Source organism: Crocuta crocuta, unplaced genomic scaffold (genome assembly GCF_008692635.1).
Source record: "Crocuta crocuta isolate KB4526 unplaced genomic scaffold, BGI_CrCroc_1.0 scaffold10, whole genome shotgun sequence".
In the NCBI taxonomy this organism is placed as follows: domain Eukaryota; kingdom Metazoa; phylum Chordata; class Mammalia; order Carnivora; family Hyaenidae; genus Crocuta; species Crocuta crocuta.
The window spans coordinates 2,169,395-2,196,664 of record NW_027527551.1 but is presented as its reverse complement, the minus strand read 5'-3'; the positions used below and the strand labels follow the sequence as shown (position 1 = coordinate 2,196,664).

General features: G+C 37.6%; 2 protein-coding genes across 4 annotated transcripts in view; both read right to left on the bottom strand.

The window, feature by feature from the left end:
- Nucleotides 1-560: 560 nt before the first annotated feature.
- On the bottom strand, nt 561-14,698 carry MAPK1IP1L (mitogen-activated protein kinase 1 interacting protein 1 like). 3 transcript variants are annotated; one of them, XM_077768287.1, is made up of 5 exons: nt 14,611-14,698; nt 12,933-13,034; nt 7,700-7,721; nt 6,319-7,023; nt 561-5,098 (listed from the first exon to the last, which is right to left on the bottom strand). In XM_077768287.1, the coding sequence occupies exons 3-5, from the start codon at nt 7,715-7,717 to the stop codon at nt 5,087-5,089; spliced, it is 735 nt and encodes a 244-aa protein (XP_077624413.1). In that variant the 5' UTR covers nt 7,718-7,721; nt 12,933-13,034; nt 14,611-14,698; the 3' UTR covers nt 561-5,086. The 3 variants fall into 3 exon arrangements, with proteins under 3 accessions (XP_077624413.1, XP_077624422.1, XP_077624405.1); XM_077768296.1 differs by lacking the exon at nt 14,611-14,698 and adding an exon at nt 13,678-13,796; XM_077768279.1 differs by lacking the exon at nt 12,933-13,034.
- A 1,551-nt stretch (nt 14,699-16,249) lies between these two features.
- Nucleotides 16,250-27,270, bottom strand: part of SOCS4 (suppressor of cytokine signaling 4) — a 17,768-nt gene continuing 6,747 nt past the window's right edge. Inside the window, exon 2 of the mRNA XM_077768268.1 lies at nt 16,250-22,453. Within this exon, the coding sequence (XP_077624394.1) occupies nt 21,036-22,361 (1,326 nt within the window). The 5' untranslated portion in view covers nt 22,362-22,453 and the 3' untranslated portion in view covers nt 16,250-21,035. The remainder of the gene's footprint in view (nt 22,454-27,270) is intronic.

Below are 27,270 nucleotides of genomic sequence, written 5' to 3'. Positions count from 1 at the left end.
AATATGGTGGTAAAAAGAGAACCTGCTTGGGTCAGGTCTCCAGGGAAGAAGGTGTTGGCTGAAGCAATGTCGTCTCATGAAGATACACCAGCCCCGCACCTTTAGGGGATAGGAAGTAAGACATCAAATACAACTTAAGAATTTCCAGTCGCACTTTGTCTAATTATAAGCCAAAAGTAGAAGGCTCTTTCAAAAGCATAATGTAGTACATACAAGTGACTCATTTATAGCCCCATCCACACTGGGGTTCAAGGCAGGCTAACAAATCCCCTGTGGAAAGGGAATGGTGAACTGTACCAAGGTTATTAATGTGACCCTCACCACAGGCACAGTAGTTATGACGGGAATAAAATGATCTTTCATAAAAGAAAGCGGGGGTGGTGGCAGCTGGGGCAGAGAAACTGTATATGCAGATAACCTGGTTACAAAGAATGACACAGCCTTGAAGGGAGAAGATGAAACCCACACAATGGACACCATGTTGCTGAAAGAGGGTGTGTGGAGGGTTGTTCCCAGGCAGCCTATTTAAATGCCTTAGTGAATGCAGGTCACACACAGAGGAGCGTCTCAGGCCCTTGTTTTTTTCTTTCTTTATGACAACAATTTTGCAGTTAATTAGATTCTGGACTTCTCAAGGAAGCTCAGAACGGGGCCTGCAGAATAAGATACATGGAAAAACTGTGAAACCATGAAAATACATTTTTTTAAAAAGTTTTCAGGTATAATACACAAAAGCAAACAAGTTTATCTTAAAAAATATCAAGTATCACATCCATACACTATTCCTAATTATAATTACTTCTTAAAGCAACATATGTCTTTGTTTACAAATACAGCAGCAGGTGATAAACCTAACGTCTCAAACAGATTGCTTACAGTTCATAATACAAACAAATGTCTAGGTCTCAAATCACATTGTAGGCAGTTTAACTTAAAATGCATAGACAATTACATACATTAAATTTGTCATTATTAAGTCAACTTAAAAAAAATCACAATATTAAGAAAAAAAAACTTTATTATAGAGCACGCATAAGAAGTCAAGTTTACTTAATGGCAACAAATCATATCTGCTAACCAGGGACAGGCAGTTTAAGTGCCTTCATCCAGGGAGGAAGTGAAGAGGAAAAATGTCCCGTTACTTTGCACACACGAATAGCTGCACTGACAAACACTACAATCTTGAGAATCCTTAATTTCTTACTTTAAAAAAAGCTATACCATACTTTGCTCTTTAAAATGTCCAAAGGCTGTTCTGTAATTTCCACCAGTGGCAAACTAAAATATCTAGGTAAACCAAAAATGGGCGCACTAATGAATTTTCCAATACCCCCCACCCCTAGACTGTAAGCCTCTGCAGGACAGGCCTTCTCTTTCATCTCTGTATCTCTGGAATCTGACAAAGCACCGGGATCAGACACTTAAGTGCCTGTTAAATAAATGCAGTTCTCAGATGTTTTCTGTGGCCAGAAGCTTGCATGGCATTTCTTTAATACTGATTATTTTATTGGCAATTTTTCTTTTACTTGGCAGAATTCAGAAAATAAGAAGTGTTTGTGTTCAATACTAAATATTGCTTATGATTCAATTATAGTCTTCCCTGTAAGCCACCCATTACTTTCTGTGCATAGTCCATGTATCAGTGTGATTCATCTGATTCTAACCTTATGTTTTTCAAAAGCCAACACTTGAAGGTCTGTGCTCAGCTTTAACTTCTAGGGTTTGTAACCCCGGCATTTTATAAATCGAGCACTATTCAGGGTGAGGAAGGAAGACATTGGCACTCATCACTTAGAAGTACAGGCAACAAACTGATGCAAACCAGGCACAGTATTTTAAGAGAGACTTGAGTAGAACTACGTTCATCTATTCAAAGTTTCAAAAGCTGTATGTTTTGAGTACGGTAGCACTAATTATTTTTGAGGTAAAATTTTATGGGCAAAACTGACTTCTATGCCAATATTCTATTGTAGTGGTGTGCCAGACCAAGGCCAAAAATTCACCCCCTTTCTTCTCTCCCCTTTTACTATTCTCTACTGAAAACAATAAACACTAAAAACAAGGCAGAAGGAAGAAGGGCCCTGGGTAACTAAAACAGATGTATTGTCTATTCCTGAATAATCAATGCATTACTTTATACAAAACAGGGCAGTGGAGTCAGACTTGTAAAAAGCCATCTTCAAAAGCATGAAAAGGTGTCAGGCCAAGTCCAGTATGGACAAGCCAAGGTAGTTCACACACTCTAAGAAGCAGTGATTCTGGAGAAACTGCATGTGTGATAAGGACTAAGGTCTTTATTTTCATTTTCTGTTGTCATTTTTAGGTTTGACATTCAAAATCTAAGATTCCAACTCCAGAAGCACTATTCCCCAACACATCTCAATGATCTCCATCAAATTTGTCTTCAAGTTCTTGCTCTGAGACAGTCCCAGTACCAGCATATTCCATACCGTGTATTCCCTTCAAAGACCAGACAAACTTTTCTAAGAAACAGTCTCCTCCCCAAATGGATCCCAGCCTAGCAGGACTTGTTTCGAAAGCAACATTATTCCCCTGTAAAGAGAAAACCTCCCCCCTAACCTCTCCCCCATTCCTCCACTGAATCAACTTCTGCTTTTAACTTTATTCTAAACCTAAGAATAAGTTTCTGTCTCAGAGTACCCACAAGAATGAACTCTCCCAAGTTCAGAAATAATGCTCTCAAAAACTAAAAGGAGTATAAAAGTAAATTCTAGTCCCTTTAATTCCCATTCTTAACGTTAAAAAAAAAACAACAAAAAACTCTCCCAACTACTAGTTGGAAAGTCCTCAAAAAGCAAAGAGAAGTTGTTGTGTCAGGGGCACACTGGGCAGAAAGGGTCACTGGCCAAATGCATATATATACTTATTGGGGGGAGTAATTCCAAAACTCATGCTCCTGAGTCCTTCCAATCCTTTTAGCGGATTTACTTCTCTAATAAACAGACTCCGGAATTATAGATTTCTAAACATGCTACCCCCTGTTTTAGTCCAACATTATCCTCTAGTGTTACATTAAATATTATTGTATCTAGAGTTGTCAACTTATCCCAATGTAGCACAACCAAAGTAACCAGGAGGAGATCTTTGCGGTCTCACTTTTCCTGTCTTACCCCTCCAGTTAGCTGACAGGATATTGTCCGATCACTAAGCTAAAACACCTTCTAAGGCTCCTGCCTTGTAAACGGGAGGCTACTCTGACAAAAGATTTCAAGAGTGTTGTAGATAGTTGCAGCTTGCCTTGCAAGGGGAAGAAAAACACACGACCGCTTGTGCCACTATGTAAGAGCTGTCTAACAACATTCCCCAGTCTGAAAATATCTAAACAAATCAGTTTCAATTCTGAAAGCTTGACTCTATCATCTACTTAAAAAGGAGCTTAAACACTGAATGTTCTTCTCAAAGATGACCATCTTGCTTTCTTAAAAGGAGGTAGCTATCAAACCATTAAATTGGCAGCATTTGGCATTCTTGACGGTTTAACTATAAGAGAAACAAAGCACTAAGTATCTTATTTCTAAGCAAAAATAAGAGCTCCAGCATAAATCTCTCCTATACTAGTCAAGAAATCCACAAAACATTTTAGTAACCCAATGGATACATTCAAAGTTTCAAATATTATTTGACAAACAGCATAATCAGTTCTAAGAATCCAAGAATCTGATTTAACGATAAGGTGCCAAAAAGCTACTCAGGCTATTTTGGTGGTTACAAACACTTATTTAAGCAACAGTCACACTGCTTTCAGCTCAACTGCAGAGATCTACAGGTTATTATTATTTTCAGGGGGATTAGAGCTAGAGGATAGTTGTGAAGGAGAGCACTCAATTCTACCTATTTACCTGTCAACAAATACTGAACTGACCAGTTAGCCTTAAGCACTTTATGAACAGATGCAGGAAAACTATGCAAGAGACCATGACATGGCTTAACCAGACTGAAAAGACACAGACATATTTTGATCGTGCTTGTACAAAGAGAACGGTCATGTCTAAATGACTAAGGTTCTCGAAACGTAACTGCTCTACGTGTTTACAATAGACCCCTAGAGTGTGCCAGTTTTCCAAATCAGGGAGAAACTACGGGATGTGCTCCTTCTAGAGAGCTGAGCGAGAGGCATCTACATGGAAGGGTCTCGGTAGGAGAGTGTTTTGTGGGAATGCAAGTTACTTGTCACTATGAAGCAATTTCCAGGGCTTCCTCTGGCTTGAGGTTCAAGACAGTGAGAAATATTTCCTTCTTTGGAGTTCTTTCCAAAGCAATATTGACATCTCAAAATCTATTCCAAAGTAATACAGAGATCACCAATTCTCTAATCATAAATTATACATGTTGGCCTGCATTAAAAAGAAAAATGTTTTTGTACATGGCAGATTTTAGAGCTGTGTGACCCATCTCGCTAAAAATAAAGCAAATCAGGTGGAACTCAAAATGAAAGAAAAGCTTTTAGTAAAAAGATCAAGGATAAAAATGAACACTGCCTGGCTAATGAACTCAACAACTGACAATAATTACCAATAGCTTTAAATGTATATCCAAACTACAACCTCTAGAAGACCAGGTTTACTCATCCTGTAGACAGGGTAGCTCAGGATATTGAGGCATCATTTGTTTAAATTATGACAATGTGATTGTTTTCAAAGTGTGTTTATTTAGGGCAAAAAGTGATTATAGAAAAATATTGGAAATAATTTGCCAATGAGGTTGAAGAGTCTAACAATAATCCATATCATCTTAGAGTTTTAAGTGTGTGGTTTCATAATTTAAACAAATCAAAAACTTTTAGACAATTGTATCAAAGAGCTATTCAATATACTTCATCACTTTAACGTTCCATAAAAACCAAATAAAATCACATTTGAATGATTTACTTTTACATTTTTATCTGATTGTATCCATCAGATGTACTACATATCCAAGTACAAGAGGCAGATATCTTCTCTGAGAGGTGCAAGAGTTGTTCTTTCATGAATGCCCTCTAATAGTGAAACCAGCAATTTTTATATATGCATTCACGTGCATATATATGTACTTCAAAAAGCAAAGCGTCCTCTCTTCGTCCATTAACTTAATGGTAAGACTGCAACAGAAAAGAGAAAAAGTAAACCTCTAGATTCTGTAAGTGGAATTTAACAACTCCTTGCTGTGGCTTAAAATAAACGTATTGCTTAATAAATCCAATCAGCAAGTCATCTCATTTACCTTGGCTACAATTTGCAAAAAAATTTTTTTAAAGAAAATACATATAGCAAGAATTTATACTAATGCAAGTAAGTTTTGGGGGCATTTTATTAAGATTCTTTTTCTGGGGCACCTGAGTGGCTCAGTCGGTTAAGTATCCGACTTTGGCTCAGGTCATGATCTCCTAGTATGTAAGTTCCAGCCCAGTGTTAGGCTCTGGGCTGACAGCTCAAAGCCTGTAGCCTCCTTCAGATTGTGTCTCTCTCTTGCTCTGCCCCTTCTCCACTCGACCTTGCACGCTCTCTCTCTCTCTCATAAATAAACTTTAAAAAATTAAAAAAAAAAATTCTTTTTCCTTTACAGTTGAGGTGGTATCTGATTAATCTAGTTGGAGACCTGATTATTTTGTTAAGAGTAAGTTGACTTTTTTTTCCCTAATGATAATCAGGACTTGAAGATTACTTGGCTTACTTCTGGGAGGAAGTGGGATGCTTTTCTATTTGGTCATCTGCCCAAGACAGGTTCCCCAACTAAGATGTCAACCCTACTACTCTGGCTTGGCTGACAATAAAGCATGAAGCATTACCTGTAACTGACAATGCAGAATAGTGGTATAATCTGGAACTCAATGCTGCTGAAGATCTAACAAAACTCTGGCTGAGAAACACTATGGAGAGTTACAGGAAGGGTAGGCAATGTTATATACTCACTGCCCTAGATTCTCTAAAAATTGACCTCTGTATCAAGTCAGGCAAAGACTGTTTTTACTAAACTGTACTTTGTAGTGATGTCAAAAAACAAAATTGAGAAATGTTAAAAAAAAGTTCAACGAAATACCAGAGTTTACCTCAAGGATGTTGTTGAAGACACTGCTTACTACATGACAGTCTCTGGAGATCTTTGGGAAATTCTTCTAATTTTAGTACCAGAAATACTTACCTTTTCATTCCTTTAAATGCTTTATCTGAAGCTTGAAATGTACTCTTATCTTATATACACACACCTCTTCGTTTAAAAAGTTTTATAAGCTTTCTAACCTATCCAAACTGGAGGCAAATAATCTTTTAGTTGAGCTTATGTGACTATGAGTGCATTTTAAGTAACAAATTTAACACTCACATGGGGGCCACCAGGCATCGGTGGAGCACCAGAAGGTCCTGAAGGCACTTGAAAAGGACTGTTGGGAGTGGGATAGAGTCCTGGCGTGGGATATGATCCTGCAGGAGCAGGATATGGTGCTGGTGGTCCCCAGGCTCCTGGTGGAACAGTGCCCCACGGAACGGGTGGTGCTGCCCCTGGTGCTTGGGGAGGAGGTGCGGGATATGGCCCTGGAGATGGGTATGGCATATTAGGGGTAGGATACTGCCCACCCATTCCTGGCGCCCAAGGTCCAGAAGACATGGATCCCCATGGACCTAACGGACCAGCAGCAGCTGGATCTGTGGGTGCACCATATGGTCTTGGAAGCTCCGGAAAGGGCATATTTGGTGTAGGGTAAGGCCCCGTGGGGCCAGGGCCTGGCACAGTTGGGGCTGGATAAGGACCACCAGGTGGGGGACATGATGGTCCAGAAGGAGGAAAGGGTGCTGGGGGTCCTGGAGGTGGTCCGGTGGGAGGCACAGAGGGATACATTCCTGTTGGTGCTGGTCCAAAAGGCACAGTGGAGGGTGCTGCACTTGGCGGGAGTCCAGATGGCACAGAAGGTGGAGCACTTGGGTTATTCCAAGGGTTGGAACTTGGCCAGCCTTGAGGAGGTTGGCCAGGTTTTGTATTGCTCACAGCAGAGGTTTTGGCAGGGGAGTGTTCAGGTAGCGCATCTGCCAACTGGAATACAAAACAGGCGTGTCTTATCAGTCTTCTTCAGGGACGAGCCATGTCAAACATGATCATATGCCCATAAAGGACAGGAAGCTACAGAATCAGGGATTATAAACCTATAGAACATCTTCAAAAGGCAGTCGGCTCAGTTTAAAAACAATTCATTTAACATAAAAATCAACTTTACAATGCAAATTCCTTAGAGAAGATCAAATTTTCTAAATACAATGAATGTAAATACTGTGGATTTGAATCTCAGCTTTACCGCAAACAAGTTACATAGCCTCTCTGAGCTTCAGTTTCCTCCAGTAAAAACAAACTTTAGCATTAACTTGAGGCTTAAATGAGATAATTCATGTAATACCCTTAACGTAGTGTCCCGTGTATATAATATCCAATAAATCCTGGCTATTATTAACACTGCCAAATTAATAGAGAACATAAGCAACTTAACACTTTTTAAATTTTTGTTTTAGAATTCATAAAGAATACATATACCAACAATTTTTCAAATATATCTAACTCAATTAAAGCAAATCATCTATTAAAATCACGTCTCCCACCCCAAGCAAGAATCACACAAAGTATCTTTTTCAAATTAAAAGACTTGAGGCCCACAGTTAGAACTATGTCATTTTCTTAAGAGACAAACAACTTGTAAAGGATAAATGCATCAACTTACCGAAAATTCATCAGACATTTTCCTAAAGAAAAGAAAGAAAAAAGAATACTTCAAAACCAGAGCTTACCACTTCTTATATATCCTATGAGGATCTTTCTCTGTAGATACCACTTTTACTTAATCATGTATGTAATGTCTTAAAAAACTTTTTTTTAAATGTTTATTTATTTTTGAGAGAGGGAGAGAATGCACGCACGTGCAAGAGAGTGAGCGACCACACAGGGGAGGGGCTGAGAGAGGAGACACAGAATCCAAAGCAGGCTCCAGGCTCTGAGCTGTCACAACAGAGTTCAACATGGAGCTCGAACTCATGAACCATGAGATCATGACCTGAGCCGAAGTTGGATGGTTATATGATTGAGCCAACCAGGCGCCCCAAGTCTTCTTTTTTTTAATGGGGAAGACTTCTATAGCAGTTCATGTAGTTCTACAAATGTCATCCCTGTTTACTGGCTGCACATCACATAAAAGTGATCTCCAATATAGTCTGTACTTTCATTTTGGTAGTGGTTTAGGTCGATGGCATTTTGAGCAGTTTTAAACGATGATACAGTGAACACTTCTGAATACATATCCTTGTGAATCTGTCACCAGGAAAAAGTACGGGAAGTGAAATTTATAGTCAACAGGTAAGGCTATCTAAAATCCATCTTAAAAGTCCATGCCACTTTAGAGTTCTTTGCAAATTTACACTATCTTTTTAAACTCCTCTTCACTACTGGATATTTTTAAAATTTTAAATAGTTTTCAATTACGACAGGTTAATAATTTCCACTTTGTTGTTTCAACTTATATTTTTAAAATTAAGTGGAAAGTAGAGCATCTTTTAAATTTCATGCCCAAATCAAAATAATTTTTTTTTGTGAATGTGCTCATGTCCTTAGGCCACTTCTGTCAATTTCTAAAGTGAAATATAACTAATACTCACTAAAATGGATGGATGTGAGGTGTTCAGGTCAACGAGCTTTGACAACTATACATGCCCCATTAACCAAGATAACAGACAGATATTTCCTTCACTCCAGCTTTACTCATGCTAACTTTCCAGTCAACTCCCCCATCCACTTAGCAATCATTTTCTTAGTTTTTGCCTATTCTCTGACTTCATAATAGAGTAAGATAGTATGCACTTTTTTTGCCTTTAATAATTCACAACTTAGTAGTACATCTTTTTTTTAATGCTTTGTTAAACTGTAAGGAAATTAGCTCTGAAATGTGAAACAAAAAAGTCGCCTATGCTTTGTAACAGTACTAATATGGTTTCACTTACTTAAAATCTTTTCGTTCTTCTTTCAAGCAATAATTACTGTATAATCTACCTTTTCTCAATGGCTATGACAAACTGCCCTTAACAAATTCTACTGCCACTACAGGGAACATATACTTCGTAATAACAAATACCTACAGAGTCTCTACCATGAATAGGCACTGTGCTGAAAGTCTTTTACATAGGTGATCTCATTGATTAGATGCAAAATTCCTTCGCCCAGTTTACAGTTTCAGAAAAGGAAGTTCATCAAGTTAACCTGTTTAAAGGTAGAGCTAGTGACAGGTAGAAAGGCGCTCAAACTCTGGTACAGTATGATTCCAGAGCCAAGGCTTTTAACCACCAGGTTACAGAGCCTCTATTATGTCCCACAGATACTGTGAAATCTGTTATTTCCTACTGATCTGCACCGTAACACTCCATCTTAATTTCAGTAGCTTTATATTTTTATCAAATTTCAATGTCAGTTTACCTATTGTTACTGTTCACTCCCTCCCCCACAGATTTTCCTGAATATTATTTTTTCCAGATAATAAGTATTTTTCCATAAAAAGAATCTGCTGTTCTGGCTGGAATTGCATTAGATTTACACATTAATATAGGGACCATGTAACATATTCAAAATATCAAAACTTTTCATTCAAGAACAAGATATGTCTTCCTAGTTCGCATCATTGTTATTTGTCAATAGTTTTTTAAGCCTGTTTTTTTGTTTAGTTTTTTCTTTAGTTAGGCTTCATGCCCAACATAGGGCTCAAACTCACACCTTTGATATCAAGAGCTGCATGCTTTACTAACTGTGCCAGCAAGGCGTCCCTATGTGAAAGACTTTTTAAATTTTAGTGTATTAATTTTTTTAAGTGGTGATATTACTAAAACTCCGCTGATTCCCTGGGATTTCAGGTAAAGAATTGTGTTATTTGCAAAAGAATAATTTTATATTCTTTTCAATATTTACACCCCTTTTCTCCTTTGTGTTAGCTAAACTTCACGATAAAATATTAAACAGCGATAGTGAGCACAGTGGTCTTCTTGTTCCCAACTCTCCTCAAAATGCCTCTAATATTTAAGCAAAATTCCCATTTTTAGTTTGAGATTTGAAAAAATTAAAGAAGTCTATGCCTACGTTGCTAGATTTATTTTTATTTCTATTCTGTTAGTGAAAAAAACATTTAGGGAGACACTGAATTTTTTCAGATCTTTTTGACATCTAATGAGTTGATCTCAGTTTTTCTCCTTTGACCCTCAACAGAGTTAATTATGTATAAAAATTGCTTAATATTGAGCCACCCTTGCATTCTTAGAGATTTATTTTTAAGTATAATCAGTTATGGGGAAGGATAAAAAGAATATGAAGGCTAAGTCAAAACTGCTAAGACCTTGCTATTTATTCAGAATGTCAAAAAACACATCTTAAATGTATAGCAAATACAATTATCCATTCATTCCCATGTTAAGGTTTGTTTTATACTAAAACATCACATCACACAATAGTAAATTCTTAGGACTAACACCTGAAGAAACTTTATCAGTGAAGGAAAAGTTTAAAGTCTACACAAGACTAACATGCTTTTCAAATAGGATGAGCATTTCTGAAACAGAAAATGGTTCTGTTTCAAAGTTCACATTAATTCTGGAGTGGAGAAGAAAGCAATCCACTCATTTTCATGTGGCTGAACAGGCTTTCAAAATTACTCCTTTCCCTCTAAGTTAAAAAAATACGTATATGTATACATATATATAAATACACACACAAAATATAAAATTAAGTAGTTATAATTTAAGTTATTTTATAAGTTAATGATAATATTAAACTGATTTGCAACTCTGACTTTCAAAATTTGAAGTTAAAATTAAATCCTGGAAGATAAAGGAGGTACTAGTATCTTTTTTTAATTGTTAAATATTAAGAAATGTTTTCTTAATGTTTATTTACTTTGAGAGTGAACGAGTGCACGCAAGCAGGGGAAGGACAGAGGGAGAGAATCCCAAGCAGGCTCTACCCTCCAGTGCAGAGCTGACGTGGGGTCGACATAGGGCTCAAATCCATAAACAGTTGAGATCATGACCTGAACCAAAACCAAGACTTGGATGCTTAACCAATTGAGCTACCCAAGGGCCCCAAGAATCTTTACATATATATGTATATTCTGAGAGATATAAGAATCTTAGATATACCTGGATTATGNCAGGGGAAGGACAGAGGGAGAGAATCCCAAGCAGGCTCTACCCTCCAGTGCAGAGCTGACGTGGGGTCGACATAGGGCTCAAATCCATAAACAGTTGAGATCATGACCTGAACCAAAACCAAGACTTGGATGCTTAACCAACTGAGCATCCAGTTGGGGATGCAAGGGCCCCAAGAATCTTTACATATATATGTATATTCTTAGAGATATAAGAATCTTAGATATACCTGGATTATACTAATTAAGATGAGGCCAATGTAACCTTAAAGTGGCCCCCATTCCCCCTAAAAAGTTTATAATCAAGGAAGATTTCCATTTTTTCTCTTTTTGGAATACTCTAAAGCTATTACTTCCAAAACTTTCCATTACTACTTTATGGCAGCATCTATGCATCAACTGAAAAATATTAATTTTATTTTCAGAGCAGCAAGAATACTGATTTTATTTTACTTTAAGGTTTACTTATTTATTTTGACATTGAGAGAGACAGAATGAGCAGGGGAGGGGCAGAGAGACAGGGAGAGAGAGAATCCCAAGCAGGCTCCACACTGAGAGCAAGGGACTTGAACTCACGAAAACTGAGATTATGACCTGAGCTGAAATCAAGTCAGACACTTACCTGACTTGAGCCACACAGGTACCCCAAGATTAGCAATTTTACTAAAAAATTTTTTTAATGTTTATTTTTGAGAGGGTGGGGAGAGGCAGAGAGAGAGAGGGAGACACAGGATCCGAAGCAGGCTCCGGGGTCTCAGCTGTCAGCACGGAGGCCAACGCAGGGCTCGAACTCACAAACCATGAGATCATGACCTGAGCCGCAGTCAGATGCTTAATCGACTGAGCCACCTCAGCATCCCAGAGATTAGTAATTTTAAAACAGTACAAAATTTCTTTTGACATATACTAGAAAAGTAAAACACTTCTGTAACTCTTATGACTTTTAGAGTAAAATGGCAATCTAATCACAAGGTTTTAAAAAGTTGAACTTCATAAATTACTAGTGACTACCGAACAAGGAACATTTCAAAGGCCCATCAAATTGTGATGTAGTGACAAAGAGTATAGGAGTAGATGCTTATGAAACCTGGATGTCAATCCTTTTGACTAAGTCTTTTGACTAAGTCAAACTTTTTAACCAGAGCCCATTTCTCATCTACAAAACAGTTGTAAATCCTGACTACTTCACAGATAATTAAAAGTAACATATTTAGGGGTGCCTGGGTGGCTCAGTCTGTTAAGTGTCTGACTCTGGTCATGATCTAACAAACATCTCACGGTTCACAAGTCCGAACCCCGTGTCAGGCTCTGTGAGGACTGAGCGTGCTTGTAATGCTCTCTCTGCCCCTCCCCCACTCATATTCTCTTTCTCAAAATAAATGGATAAACTTTAAAAGTAACATTTAATAATCTATGAAGTACTACAGACATGTAAAACGAAAATGAAACTAGGAGAAATCAGGACTTTTGCAGTGATTTGTTTTACATGGGGGGAGATAACAGTAATACACTGAAAATACAAATATTGAGTTTAAAATCCATGAATGTTTTTAGTATTGGCCTTTTTATCACATATATTCTATTTTACATTTGGCAATGCAAGGAACTGGATCTTTATGTGTCAGTCACATTTTCTACATTTTCTTGGATACTGTGTCTGGAACATATATACCAGGCACTGTGTTGGGCTTTGGGGGAAATGAACAGTACTGTGTGGAATAAATGCTTATGGAATTCACAGTCTGGTGGAGAACTACCCTTTAAACAGTAACTACCTTACCTCAGGTAAGCACAGGACACCAAGAGTACCTCAAAGAGCTCCTAAAGGAATGAAGGAAGGGAGTCTCAGGGGAGGAATCCTGAGAGGCAGTTCCTTTGCAGCCTGGAAGAACAATGAAGAAAGAGCTGGGTGTTGGGAATGGTGGGACAGGCCCTAGGAGAAGGGCTGATTGTGGAAAAGCTGAAAAGTACACCATGGGAAGTGTAAGCAGTTCAGATTGTCTGGATTACAGAAAGGGGAGGAAAAGAAGTCTCAGCAGAGAGCCTTTAGTCTGAGGTCTGAATGTCTCAGTCACACTCAGCTCACCTACGTGACCCTCAGTTTCTTCAACCATAAAGAAGGAGCCAGTGACGGGGAAGACTAAACGGGACTCCTAAATCAAGTGCCTATAATAACAGTGCTCTAAAAATAGTGGGTGGCCACCTCCTCTTCCTTTGCACATAGGCATATAGCTAGCACAGGTTAAGACAGTGACGGCTCAAAGTCACAAATGCCTAGATAAAACTGCAGCTCTTCACTGTCTGGCTCTACACAGGCTGACCTCTCCAAACCTCAGAGGTGAAAGTAGGCAGGAATCAAACCCACCTCCCTGACCTGCCCTGGGACTTACACAGGCGGAAAACTCAACAAACGTTAGCTTTTATGCTCCCTACTCCAGGCCCACAAACCCTTATCTGCACTTCTCAAGTCAGAAACTCGTAAAAAGTAAAAAAAGAAACATTCCTAAGTTTGGAATAAAACTTACTTGGTGGCAAAAGCAGACTCGAGGATATTTATAGTTTCCATAAAGTCACACCCACAGCTGCACATATATGAATGCTGGATTAGGGATGCTGCCCCGACTTTGCCGGGGTGAGATCTCGTCTATGCACCTTATTCTCTAAAATCTGAAGAGAAAATCCAAAGATTTCTGAATTTCAAAACACACTAGCCCCAAGGACTGCAGTTAAGGAATGGGTCTCCGTTCCTCCTGGAGACAGGAAAAGAACATTCTAACATACACAACCCAACCCAGGTTTCGAAGACAAAGATGCCAGTACCAAGAAAAATTTCTCTTCTTCCAGCCCAATGAATACAGCCGAACAAAGAGAACTTCTAAAGATTTAGGAAGGCACCTTGGCCTGTAACGAAGCTTCGTTTTCAAGACAGGCCTTTACAACCATCAGGTGTAAGGGCGCGTTATTTTCTTTAGCAGTAATGCTATGAAAAGTTTTTTTTTTCGGTCAGGTGAGTATGGTGTGAAGCGTCAACGTTAGAAATTTTATCCAGTAAAAGCACTGCTCTTGATTTTCAAAGGGGAAATGGTTTTAGCTATATATAAACTTCCATGTGTAACCTAAGCTCCTAAATCCTAAAAAAAAAGAGTATCACAGAACTCAGCACTCCTCACGGTTTCTGTCCTGTGTATTCATCGAATGTATCTGCCAGCACCTCCTTTGCTAAGGAATGACCAGAAACGTTGTCACACTGCGGAGAGTCTTAAACAAGTGCCAGATTCCTCCAAGACTATATGCAGGCCTATCTCTCTCGTTTTATTAGACATTNGGCGCGGGCAGACAGCTTACTCCCAGCCCTCGAAGAGGCGACTCGAGGCACCTCTGATACCGCGCCCGCCTCTCGCTTGGACGACCTCCCTCGCCCCCCCTCCAGGAGATCCCTAGCGCCGAAGCAGCCTCACCCAGCAAGATCCGACACCGCAGTAAAGTCTAGAAGCGGCGATGGGTCCGAGCGAACCGGCTGCGGAAGATCTGAGCGCGAACTGACGGCAGTGGNCCGAGCGCCCCGCCCCCGCTCGCGTTCTCTCCTCCTCCTGGGGCAGGGCCGGCCGGGCCGGGCCGGGCCGGGCCTCGCGCGCCTCCCGCAGGCTCTGTGTGGCACTGCAGCCTGCCCGGCGGGGCCGTGAAGCTTTCTTCTGGTGGGCGGGAGGAAAGCTCCCTCGTTTTCCGGAATTCTGAGCACTCGGTGGAAATTTCTGTAGCCAGTGACGTTTTGAGTAGCGTGGCGGAAACTGCTAACTTGTTTCCTGGAGTGGCTTGAGGACAGGTTGTGGATTTCCTATGCTTAGATTTTTACAGCCGGGCCTCGAAGCTGGCTGGGTGTGGATACGGCCCAATTAGGGGTTACCGGCCCAGGGACCAAAATTGGGGAGAGCTAAAGGAACAAAACAGGAAAGAGAAGATGTTTACAAACAGCTGTCTTTGCAGAATTTTCGTGATCAATACCTCTTCCCTCCACATGTTCATCTTTTAATAAACCTTTACCTATTTACTGTCACGTCTTTAGGGTGACTGACATTTCCCCAGACATCAAGGAATCTGCTAACGAGTAATGAAGATGCCATAATTATATAGTATGCTACGTATATATTATATATAATATATTATATATATTCTGTAATGTATATTATATATAAAATATGTACATAGAAACATATTGGAAGTGTGCAATATCGTTGCAACATTTTACTTCTTTGCGTAACCCTATAGTGGGTCACTGGAGAGGGGCACTTTACTAGAAACTACTAAAACTAAAATTTCTTGAGTATGCTCCACCAGCACACACACTTATACTGAAAACCGAATTAGAGAAAATGCAAATACCTAAGCGTAGGGAAGACTTATTTTTACAGGGAAAATGGTCTATGGAAAATGGGATTAGTGTGAACGACTTACTCTGCCCTCAGGAGTCAGTGTCAAGGGTGCCTTTTGGAGCTATAAGGAAGCCTGAGTCCACAGGAACTCAGTAATAACTACTTTAAAATTTTAACCTTTTTCATTGTCTTTAAAAAATTCTGATTTAAAAATGTTGCACTGAAACAGTTTTTCATTGCTGAGATTTTGGTCAAAAAATTTTTGTGCCCAAGTTGAGGGCCTCACCTCACCTTGGTCCAGGTCACTATCAGTGACTGAGCCTCGTTTGCCCATGCTTCCAGCCAATAACAGCATGGTGAGAGTTCCTGTCCCATGTGGGCTCCCTCCCACAGGCAACCTTTGCTTAGGAACTAAATCACTATCTAGCTTTTCCACAACTGTCCTGCAATCTGAAGCCCACCCTTCCCAATCTTCGAATTTCTTTCATGTATGTCAGACTTGCAAAGTGGTATGAAGACTTCCACATTTTCTTTCTTCATAGGTGTTTCCCCCAATAAATCTTGTGCCTTTAATGACATCTTGGCATCTGCTTCTGGAAGACCCAAACTGACACATGGAAAGTGTATTTTAAGTTAGAAAATGTGTAAAATAGATTTTTATTTTTTTTTAGGTTTTAAGTTGAATGTGCGAAGTCAGGATATAGTTTTTAAAACAAGATACGAAGCCTTTGTATTTTATATATGAAGTTTAATTAAGAAGTGAAAATTTATTCAATTTATTTGAACTCACATCCAAGAAGAAACATTCAACTCCAGGATTAGAAATAAAAATGTAAACAGACTACTACCTGTTGGGTACGGGGAAGATCACACAAGTCTGATTGACAAGAGTACTAACAACTTTGTGAAGTTACTACTTACACTCTGTATATTCAAGTATATATCAAATTCATACTTGGTTTACACAGAATTTATTCAATCCTAGCAAAGTCAGAATAATTTAAGTAAATCGCAAGTTTTACTTTAAGTCCGAAAGCTTAGATTTGATTATAACCACAGCAAAAGTGATTATCTTTACTTCCTGCAAATGTAATCAACTTTTAAAATAACTTAGGCAAACATCAATTTTACATAAACCTTATTAAGGGTAGGAGGAAACTGGAGTTGTTCATCCAATTTCAGAGTCTAAATCATAAATCCAAATTGTACTAGCTCTATTGTCAAACCAAGCCAAGAAAACCTATTACAGACTAGAAGTGAATGTGAATTTGCAGGGTCCACTAAGGGATACTTTGACATCTATCATCACATTATTTTCAAGAAATTACAGAAAGTATTTTCAAGTATACTCCAAGGGTCACCTCTTAAATGAAGAACTAACCTTCAGCAAGTCAAGTGACAAGTATTATTGATCTACATTTTGTATGCTAGATGAAGGTAAAGATTTAGGATAATCTATTTGAAAATAAAAAAGCAGACAAAAAATAGACTCTGGTTATATTTGAAATAGAATTCATGTGCCCCAAGTCCCTTTCCATTGGGTTATATCCATTAGTCTATTTCTACTTAGAAGCCAATCCATTTGAAAAGTTACCTCCGTTATGTGTCCAATATCTTAATGTGTTAGAATGGTATAGACAGACTCTTGTAGCACTACTCACTTCTAGTAAGCCATTAAAAAAAAGAAAAAAACTTTGTGCTTTCCATTTTTTAGAAATATGGCTAAAACCAAAATTGTTTTCCAAATCAGAAACAATAATCTGCTTGACTTAAAATCTTTTATTCATTTGGGTATTAAATTACTTAACACACAGGCTTACATTTAAACACTGTTCTCCCTGTGTTGTCTCAAAAAATGATGTCTACTTTCCTGTGAAATTTGCTCTACCCAAATCAATGTATAATCTATTGATTACACAGATTTTAGCTATAATCATAGCTAAAAATGACAAAAAAGATTTTAAATGAAAGCTAAGAGTACATTTATAAGAGTTAGGTTTCAAGGTTCTTGTTTCATAGGAAGAAACCTATTACATGAGTCTATAAAATGATCCAAACTTCAGAGAGACAGGAAGCTGATAACTTGATTTGTCTTCTTAATGGCTTTGGCTCATGAATAAATGATAACGGTTTGTGTTTTTCTTATAAAAAGAAATGGAATTTGTATGAGTCCTATTTGCCGCATTTGCTCTACTTTTTAAAGGATTTCTAATTACTAAGACATTCTTTATATTATTTATAATAAGTCGAAACTTTAACTGAAAGCCATTCTTTGACCATTAGCTGAAATTCAGGAAAGAAAACAGTTCTGTTCACCAAATCAATAAATCTAGCCACAAGCTGACTAAAAGCTTCCTTTAATCTTCTTCCTATTAGGTCTTCCTTTAAATTAAGCCATTCCCTGTATGAATTATTTACGTGAATGGCATGCCTATAGAAAGATCACATATGATTCTTTATACAAAAATGCTCAAGGAACCTAAAAACAAATCCATTCAGCATATTTCAGGAATTATAGTATGAATCAAGATGCTGTGTAGCTTAGAAAAAAAGAAGATGCATGGTGGTGGTGGTGGTATCCTGAAAAGCTTGAGAAATAGAAAAGTCAAGTTTATTTCCTGATTAGTGCAGGATGATTCCCAAAGCGCAGTTAAGTGTCTGGTCCAGACCAGCTATTAGCGATTAAGCAGTTCCCTTTCACTGTCAAGGCTCTTCCCTGAGGTGATGCCTAAATTCTTAATTTTAATATTTTATCTTGTTTCTTTTAGCTCCATCCTTTCTCACTGATAAGCTCTACACATTTCCACCATGCTGAACGCTTCTTCAACTCTGGAATTTACACTTTTCAAGTGCCAACAAACTTAGTTACAAAATTTATATTTAGATATATCTGTATCTTTCTTTGTGTTCTTCTCAAAACTTAATCATTGTAGTAATATATTCCAATAACTACATATTTTACATTTTTAAATTTAGTTTGTGAATACTGGATGCTCTTCCAAATGTGTCCTCACAAAGTCACTGAGAAAGAAATTAACCTTTCTAAATTTCAATTCTTTAATGCTTTAAAAATTAATCTATTATTTCTCTTCTTTTTCCTTCATGGTAAACAATTCCCTTCTCAAGTCTTTATATTTCTACTTTCCAGTTTTCTTTTCACTGTAGCAAATACCAAAGAAGAAATACAAACCATTTCAGAGTAAAATGAGTCTCTTCCCTGCTCTCATTTATTAGATCTACTTCAAGGCTATATATATGGCAGTATTTTGAAAATGTTAACAGCTATTAATACCTTGAAGTTGGAAAAATAAGAAAGCCAGAGAAAATATATCACAAGCAACCAGTCTGAATATATGAAAAGCTACTTAGATCTTGATTTTCATATAAACATTAATTTTTACCATTATAAAAGACAACATAATTATATTTTATTTTTCTTTATAAAATTACTCTTTAACAGAATATTTGTTAGCTAGTCATCCTTTAGATTTTTCTGTACTGATAAAAAGTTATTTTTAAAAGAAAAATATTTAAAACAATAATTGTTTCACAGAAACAGAAAGTCTCATTATCAAATTCTGATAAAAAACTATAATCACGGGTAGATTCTTACTATACTATTAATGTTCTTTCACCAAAAATGGATATTTAGGAAGTGTTCTATTGGTAAACAAGACAAGCTTCTCAGTGATCTACAAAAGCATCACAATAAAGATGAGGTAGTATGAGACTTCTCTACTTTTGTAAAAGGGAAATATCATCTTTAGAAGAGATATTTATCCTGGTGTTGGTGTTAATGATATCCTGAGCCTCATTACTCCATAGACAGGTGCCATAATTAGTAGTTACCCTCACTGGAACCAAGCCAATCTTGAGATCACTGAGAAAAAAAATGATAGAAAATAATGGCAACAGAGATTTTCCTGGTTTAATTTTGCGGTAATGGTTAAAAATTTATTTTAAAACTATTATTGAAAAATGCCATCTTTATGTTAACAGAACTGCAGGAAAGCGAAATGCTACTTCAACGTAAAAGCAAGGATACCTATGAAACACCTGTTCTGAGTTGCAAAGTTGAATCAAATTTTTTTCAATCCAGGTAGAAGCAGCCTACTACCGGACCTAAATTAGCATCAAGAAATCAATTACTATGATATTAAAAATGCCATTTTGTACAAAGGGCTAGACAGCTCACCAGAAGAAACTACGGTCTAGGAAATTATGCACTGACTACTAGAAAAAAAGAGGAGTTAGATAGGCTATCACTCCATTTACCGTTATTATACTGGGATAACGATGTTTCTAAATATACTTCCCTATTGAGATGTTAAATTTAAAAAACTTAGTCCCAGTGCCCAGTACTGTTCAGCATGGCATAAGCCATGTAACTCTCAAAATTTTTCCCTTTGTTAAAGCCACAGTAAAGACATGTTAATTCTAAAAATAGGAATAAGTATTTGAAACCTGAAAATCAAAACCAATATTAAGCTTCTTAAAAATTGAGCTCCATGTTTACTTCTTGAATCTTTAGTCAAGCTCAATTTAAAATAATGAAGACTACTTATGTCCTCCTTGGTTACCAACGGCAATTTGTAGCTGTTTATAATATTGTGGCATTTCCCCAAAGTAACAGGCTCAGAGTTTCTATAAAAAAGCTAATTAGAAGCAACAGTTCATAAGTAAATACAGAAAAACCCCATTGTTACTTAAATATGTCAGTAACTACTAGTTACTGTAGTGTTATCATAACTTTTTAAGCTTCCAGTGAGGAAGGAACAATATTTATGTTCTGAAGAAAGCAACTCGTCTTGAGTGAAAGACCTATTCAAAAATAACAAATGACCATGCCACAGTGTAGAAAATAAATTCACCTCCAAAAAGTCATGTTCTCATTTGATTCTTCCCAATCAATCAAATCTAGTAATAGTTAATATTTAAAGTGAAACACTTCAATTTTAAACCATTTTGTTACCTTTAGCATCCCTATTATTAAATTACAATACTCAATTACATTGGTATAGATTGTGAATTATAACACTCAGCTTTACTGAAGAATTTTAAAACAACTCTGAAGGAGAACAGGGAAACTATATTTTATGTATAGGAATGCCAATGGCGTAGGTTAACAAGGGAATTTACATTAGGAAAGAACATAAGATTATTTTTAAAGAAAAATACGAAATACAAATTACTTAGCTGTATTTGCATTGCCTACCAAATTCCAAATATCCCTGGATCATACGCAAATTACAATTAAGAAAAGAAAAAAATCATACAATCTATTTGGTAAAAACAAAAACCAAACACGTGGTCAAAAATATTCATTAGCCCCTAGTGTGTAACTCTAAACAATTAGTGTTATAAGAAAAATAAACTGATCTGGAAGTAAAATTTAGGGCAGAGATTTACTTTGGGTTTCAACTGCCCTTGTAGAAAAATTCAAAGTGGTATAAGAAAAATAAAATATTAAATGAAAATATGTATATAATCATTCTGATTTACCTACACTTTTCCTAGCACTGTTGTTCTGGTGCATCAATCCTGAGTACTCTAACTTTTGATTTATAGTGATATTCCTTCAGATATAATTTCATAGAAGAAGGAATCGGAAGGGCATCAATGCCATCGTAAGTTGTACAGTTACAAATAACTGTTCTGCATATATGCTGCAGGGAAAAAGGGAAAGTCCGAATTAAAGGAGTGGATAAAAGTGGTTCAAAGAACATACAGGCACTCGGGTCCTTATAATGTTCTAGGAGACCAGTAATGTCAGGAGAATGGAAGACACAAGGATCATGTGCATCAAAGCTAAAATTGTGATTCCACTGTTCAATTCTAGCGTGAAGAGAACGACTATAGCGTCTAAAACTAACAGAGAATAAATAGTCTTCCTGTGCTGAGTCTCGAAGTAAAAAGGTACCCTCTGGTTTTCCCTCTAGTAGAGCTTCAGCTGCATATTTATCCATAACACCCCAGTAACATGGATTGTTATTGATCTGAAGGAGGTCTGGTACAAGACAATGGACATAATCAATCTGGGTATGGTACTTAGGAGGTGTTTCCAACTGCAGGATTTCTTCATCCATTTCCCATTTGGGTTTGTTTCTTTTCCTGGAACTTGTGCAAAGTGTTATAATTTCCTCATCTGAATCCATATCACTATCTTCTATACTGTTATTTGAAACCAGGTTCATCACAGAGCCAGTCACAGGTCCACCCCTACATGAAGCACTGTTGGTGGTTAGGACACAGGGCTGAACATCAGTATGTGAGAAGCAGTTTACCTCTTCTTCAACGTTTCTTCTTTGTTTTAGCTGACCATCCCTCAATTCATTCTGAGCCAAGTCTGTGCTTACCCATTCACTGGATTTGGGATTTATAGGAGCTGTGTGTCGTTTAATAAAATGCCACCTAAAGGCTAAATCTGATCGAGGTGGAAAAGGACACTTATCTAACATGAGTTCACTGATATGAATTTTCCTTTTAGATGGAAGCCCCGAAGAGTGCCGACCACTACAATTCTTTATTGGAAAACAATGTCCCACAGCATCTTGCAGTTTCTGTTTAAGAGATCGGCCTAAAAATCTATGCCCACAGGAATGATCTAAATCCAACTCGATGGATGAACAGCTGTGCTTCCTTTCTTGGCTCCTTAAAGGAACTTCAGTTTTCTCTATAGCATTCACTGTTTCAGCATCTGAACAACTTTCACTCTTTTTTGACCAAGATAATTTTTTTCCACTCCACACATACCCGTCCTTTCTGTCAGCACTTCTACTTCGACTAGTTTTGGGCCTTACATCTACATTTTTGCTATTATTTTCACTATTTTCTGCCATTTTAATAAATTGTCCACAAACTCCAGGGTTATAAATACTGCTTTTTTAGTTTCTCCAGCAGGGAGTTTCTTCTGGGCACTCTCTGGATGTATCTAAAGAAAAAAAAAATCATTAGTCATTCATCATTCATTTTGTATACAGTAGTTTATATTATTAACCCCCAAACAAAAGATGAAAAACCAAAATGAGTATACGTATAAGATAAGAGTACTGGATATGTCGGAAGGCATTCCAAGATATTTTGTTCTCACTTAAATAATATGCTTTACTATATACTAATAATTTCATAGTGCCAGAGAGTCAAGAATCTGAGTTCTTTTCCCACAACTAATTCTCAATGGAAACAGTGAGGCCTCCTGTCTTAGCCAAACTGTATGCTCAAAATGTGAATAATTTCTAGTCTTGAAACACATCTAGTCTTTCCTCCCCTTATTTTTATTTCACAGCAAACCAGTCAGTGAATTGTTTGTAAGAGCCAGTGAGAAATCTATAACTTGGTGTTTGAGAACCACTACTCTATCGTTCCTTCACTTCCCTCTCCTTGTTTCATTTCCTATTGATTGAAAATATGAACTTTTAAGTTACAAAAGCTGTTAAAAATTTATTCAATAATCACCACTGAACAGTATGAATGCCATGCAAGCATTCCCAATGCAATTTTGTCAACTCATTTCAGTAATTTGTCAACTTCACTATTAGTCTAGGCAAGTTTTAGAAAATATGGAATAGAATAAAATTTTGTTACTTTACACATACACACACACTCTTGTATTTTTCTTGGTAATTCTGAGAAACAAACAAATTTCTGTAGGGCAATGACTTTCCTATGAAATTGGCTGGATACAGAATTTACAATGTGAAATACTGAATTCTATTAAGAGGAATAGTAACGATTGGTCATAGATGGGATTAAATGAACTATTCTTAGGTGGAATAAGATTCAAGCCAGAATTGGGGATAAGGATTCTATAATCTCAAATATTTTACAGATAAAAGTTGAACTTGGAGACTGAGAAAATCAGTCTCACTCAGCATACTAATTATGATTAAGTTTCTGATTATGCCAGAGGAACATTACAATCCTGACAGTCAAGTAAATGTTTATAGCCTCTTGAAAGTATTTTCAAAGCAATACGATTGGAAACAAACATCTGTAGTAAATACTTAAGCAAGTACTTAGAAGTGTGAACTAATGAATCAGACTTGCCAAATTAAGTACTCCATTGCTAAACACTGAATAGCACCTGGTGATTATACTGATTATTTTGATTTAGTGAACTCACTAGTATATAGTCATTTAAAATCTATAGGGGAAAATATTTTTAATTATAATTTGGGAAGATACATCATCACTTAGTATGCCAAAATTATATTCAACAGTATGCTCTGGCTGTTTATTGACTAAATTCCACTAAGCAAAAATAAACAAGGAGAAGAAACAAAGTAGCTGCAGAATATGAAGAGTCATGGATTAGAAGAGACACTTACTTGTTCCTAAGAGATTGCATACATTTTTCAAGATAAGAAAGTAATAAGCCCCAAGCAGGTATTTTTCATTAATACAACATGGTTTCTACTTTCTTTTTTTTTTAATTTTTTAATGTTTATTCATTTTTTTGAGAGACAGAGACAGAGTGTGAGTGGAGGAGGAGCAGAGAAAGAGGGAGACACAGAATCTGAAGCAGGCTCCAGGCTCTGAGCTGTCAGCACGGAGCCTGATGGAGGGCTCGAACTTCCTGACCATGAGATCATGACCTGAGCCAAAGTCGGAAGCCCAACTGACTGAGCCACCCAGGCGCCCCTCTACTTTTTTTCTTAAAATTTTTAATGTTTATTTTTATTTTTGAGAGAGAGGCAGAGTGAGCGTGGGGGAAGGGCAGAGAGAGGGAGACACAGAATCTGAGGTGGGTTCCAGGCTCTGAGCTATCAGCACAGAACCTGATGTGGGGCTTGAACTCACAAACCATGAGGTCATGACCTGAGCCAAAGTCGGATGCTTAACCAACTAAGCCACCCAGGTGCCCCAGTTTCTATTTTTTTTTTACTCAGTTGTAAGAAATATGTAAGATTTAAAATGCTTGTTGATTTACTAAAAAAATCAAAATAGCAGTTTATTAAACTCTGTGACCAACTTAACTACACTGGATATGAGCTCCTTCATCTTGCCTCCCTGTTACCCCTACATTGTATTGTTTCTATTATCAGAGATAAGCTCTCACTCTCTATTCTTGATGACATTCCCATCTTTACTGGGGCCTGCTCCAGTTTCTCTCTCTCTCTCTCTCTCTCCCTTTCCCCTACACTGCTCTCCTCCCTCACTCATGCTCTCTCTCACTCTCAATAAATAAAATCGCCAAGTGAAAATCTTTTTGCTTTATCCTTCTCTCAGAAGTTAGCCCAAAACAAGGAAAAATCAGAAATAAAAAATATAAACTTTACCTTCAATGAGACTAGCAGGTATCTATAACCTGAATCCCAAAATACGAGGACAGAATATGAATGGAGGAATAATAACTGACTCATCAGCAGAGAGGTAGATAACAGTAGGCGCAGAAGTGACATGAAGGAGAAGCAAGCCAACAGGGTAAGCAAAGTCCAGGACCTGGAGGTACCAGGTGCTATAGAAAATGTGGGTGGAGATCAGGGTGGAAAATGGAGAGGTAGGTTGAAAATATGCAGAGGTACAGCTGGATCTCTCTGGTTCTTACTCCTACACTTAGAGACGGTGGGATATTTATCATTTGGAGAAACTGAACCAGAGAGGCTCAGGAGTTTGGATACCAGACACAGGGGCAGAAAGGAGGTTTGGGATTAAAATCAGAATGAAAGTTCCTGACTTCTTCTTCAATCTGGCTCTCAGAACTCCAGCAGCCAGACTCATATTTCCTAACAGGGGACTAAAAGAGACTTTGCCAAAGAAATAGAATGGCCAAGCAGAAAAGACTTCTAGATGCCGATACCTGGGACTCCTCCAATAAGAAGCTGGAAGGCCACCCAAGCGATCAGAGAAGCTTGCCAGTCCACAAGCCCCACCTACTCACAGCTCTCAGGCAGTACTGCTGTGCTTCATTCACTCCGGAATATGAATGAATAGTCATAGGTCATCAGACTTTTGAGGAAAGTCTCTAACATAAACAAGAGAGACTGAAACATTAAGAACTGAGAGAAAACAATAACTATAAAAGAGCAGAAAATAAAATTGATTTCTTCCAAGTTAAGAGAAGATATTATACCTATAAATGAGTAGGAAGAGTATGGGACAATTAGAGGCTAAGAAAGTTTTGGAAATTAAAAATATGATTACAGATATAAAATATTCAGTAGAAAAGTTGGAGAATAAATTGCGGAAATAACAGGAAGTAGGAAAAAATGGTTAATTAGAAAAGGTAAGAAAACTAGAGGATCAATATATATACTTCATAGCAAATAACAAAATGAAGAGGGAGAAACTATAAAAGAAACCACATTAAGAAATTTCCCAGAACAAAAGCACATGAGCCTCCATAATGAAAGAGCTCACTGAGCACCCAGCACAATGGGGCAAAATACACACTGAGCTACGTTATTCTAAAATTTTACAACCCTAGAGATGAAGAGGATAATACTGATAAGAGGATAGATCTCATGTTAAGTGTTCTTACCATAGTTAAATAAACAAATAAGTTTAAAACAAAAAAATTAAAAAAATAAAATTTTTTCCTGAGGGAAAAAAGTCACAAAGGGCTGTAAATACAATGGCATCTGGTTTCTCAACAGTAATATTAGAAGCTAGAGGCTAGTTTCCAACTTTGAAGAGACAACCAGTCAAAATATCAATCAAGTATGAGGATAAAGAAGTTTTCACACAGGGGCACCTGGGTGGCTCAGATGGTTGAGTGTTCAACTTCTGTTCAGGTCATGATCTCACAGTTGATGAATGTGAGATCCCACATTAGGCTTGTTGTTGTTGGCATGGAACCTGATTTGGATCCTCTGACCCCCTCTCTCTGCACCCCCCTCCTCAGCTTGCACTCTCTCTCTCTCTCTTTCTCAAAAATAAACATTAAAAAAAAATTTCCAGACATGCAAAACATCAACAATCTTACCTCATATTAGAAGACAGTCTTCTAAAATTAGAGTCATACATACACATCAAAAGATACAACACAGGAAATAGACATTTAACAAAGCAGAAAGGAAATGTGAATTCTTAGGGTGATGAAGAAGGAGTCTCTAGACAACAGGGTATCCAAAGCAACTAGTCAACAAAACTACACAAGGCCAGAGGTTCCAAAGTGGAGGATCTTCAGGGAACAAAAACCAAAATAGAATTGACTTTTGGAAAATTCAATTGAGAAGATGAGAATATAAACAAAAATAATTAGGCAATTATTAATTACATAAAAATCGAAAGGTTATACACAAAAGAAAATAGAAATGGGGAACCTGGGTGGCTTAGTTGGTTAAGCATCCAACTCTTGATATCAGCTCAGGTTGTATGATCATGAGATGGAGCCTTTGGTGGGCTGTCAGGCTCCAAGCTGAGCACAGAACCTAACCTGCTTAGGACTCTATCTCCCCCTCCCCTGCTTGTGCTGTCTCTCTCAAAATAAATAGATGGATGGATGGAAAGATGGAAGGAAGGAAGGAAGGAAGGAAGGAAGGAAGGAAGGAAGGAAGGAGCGCCTGAGTGGCTTAGTCAATTGAGCATTGGACTTCAGCTCAGGTCGTGATCTCGTGGTTCATGGGTTTGAGCCCCTGCATTGGGCTTTGTGCTGACAGCTCAGAGGCTAGAGACTGCTTTGGGATTCTGTGTCTCCTTCTCTCTCTGACCCTCCCCTGCTCATGCTGTCTCTGTCTCTCTCTCAGAAATAAATAGAGCATTAAAAAATAAAATAAAATAAAATAAAAAAACCAAAAAGAATCCATG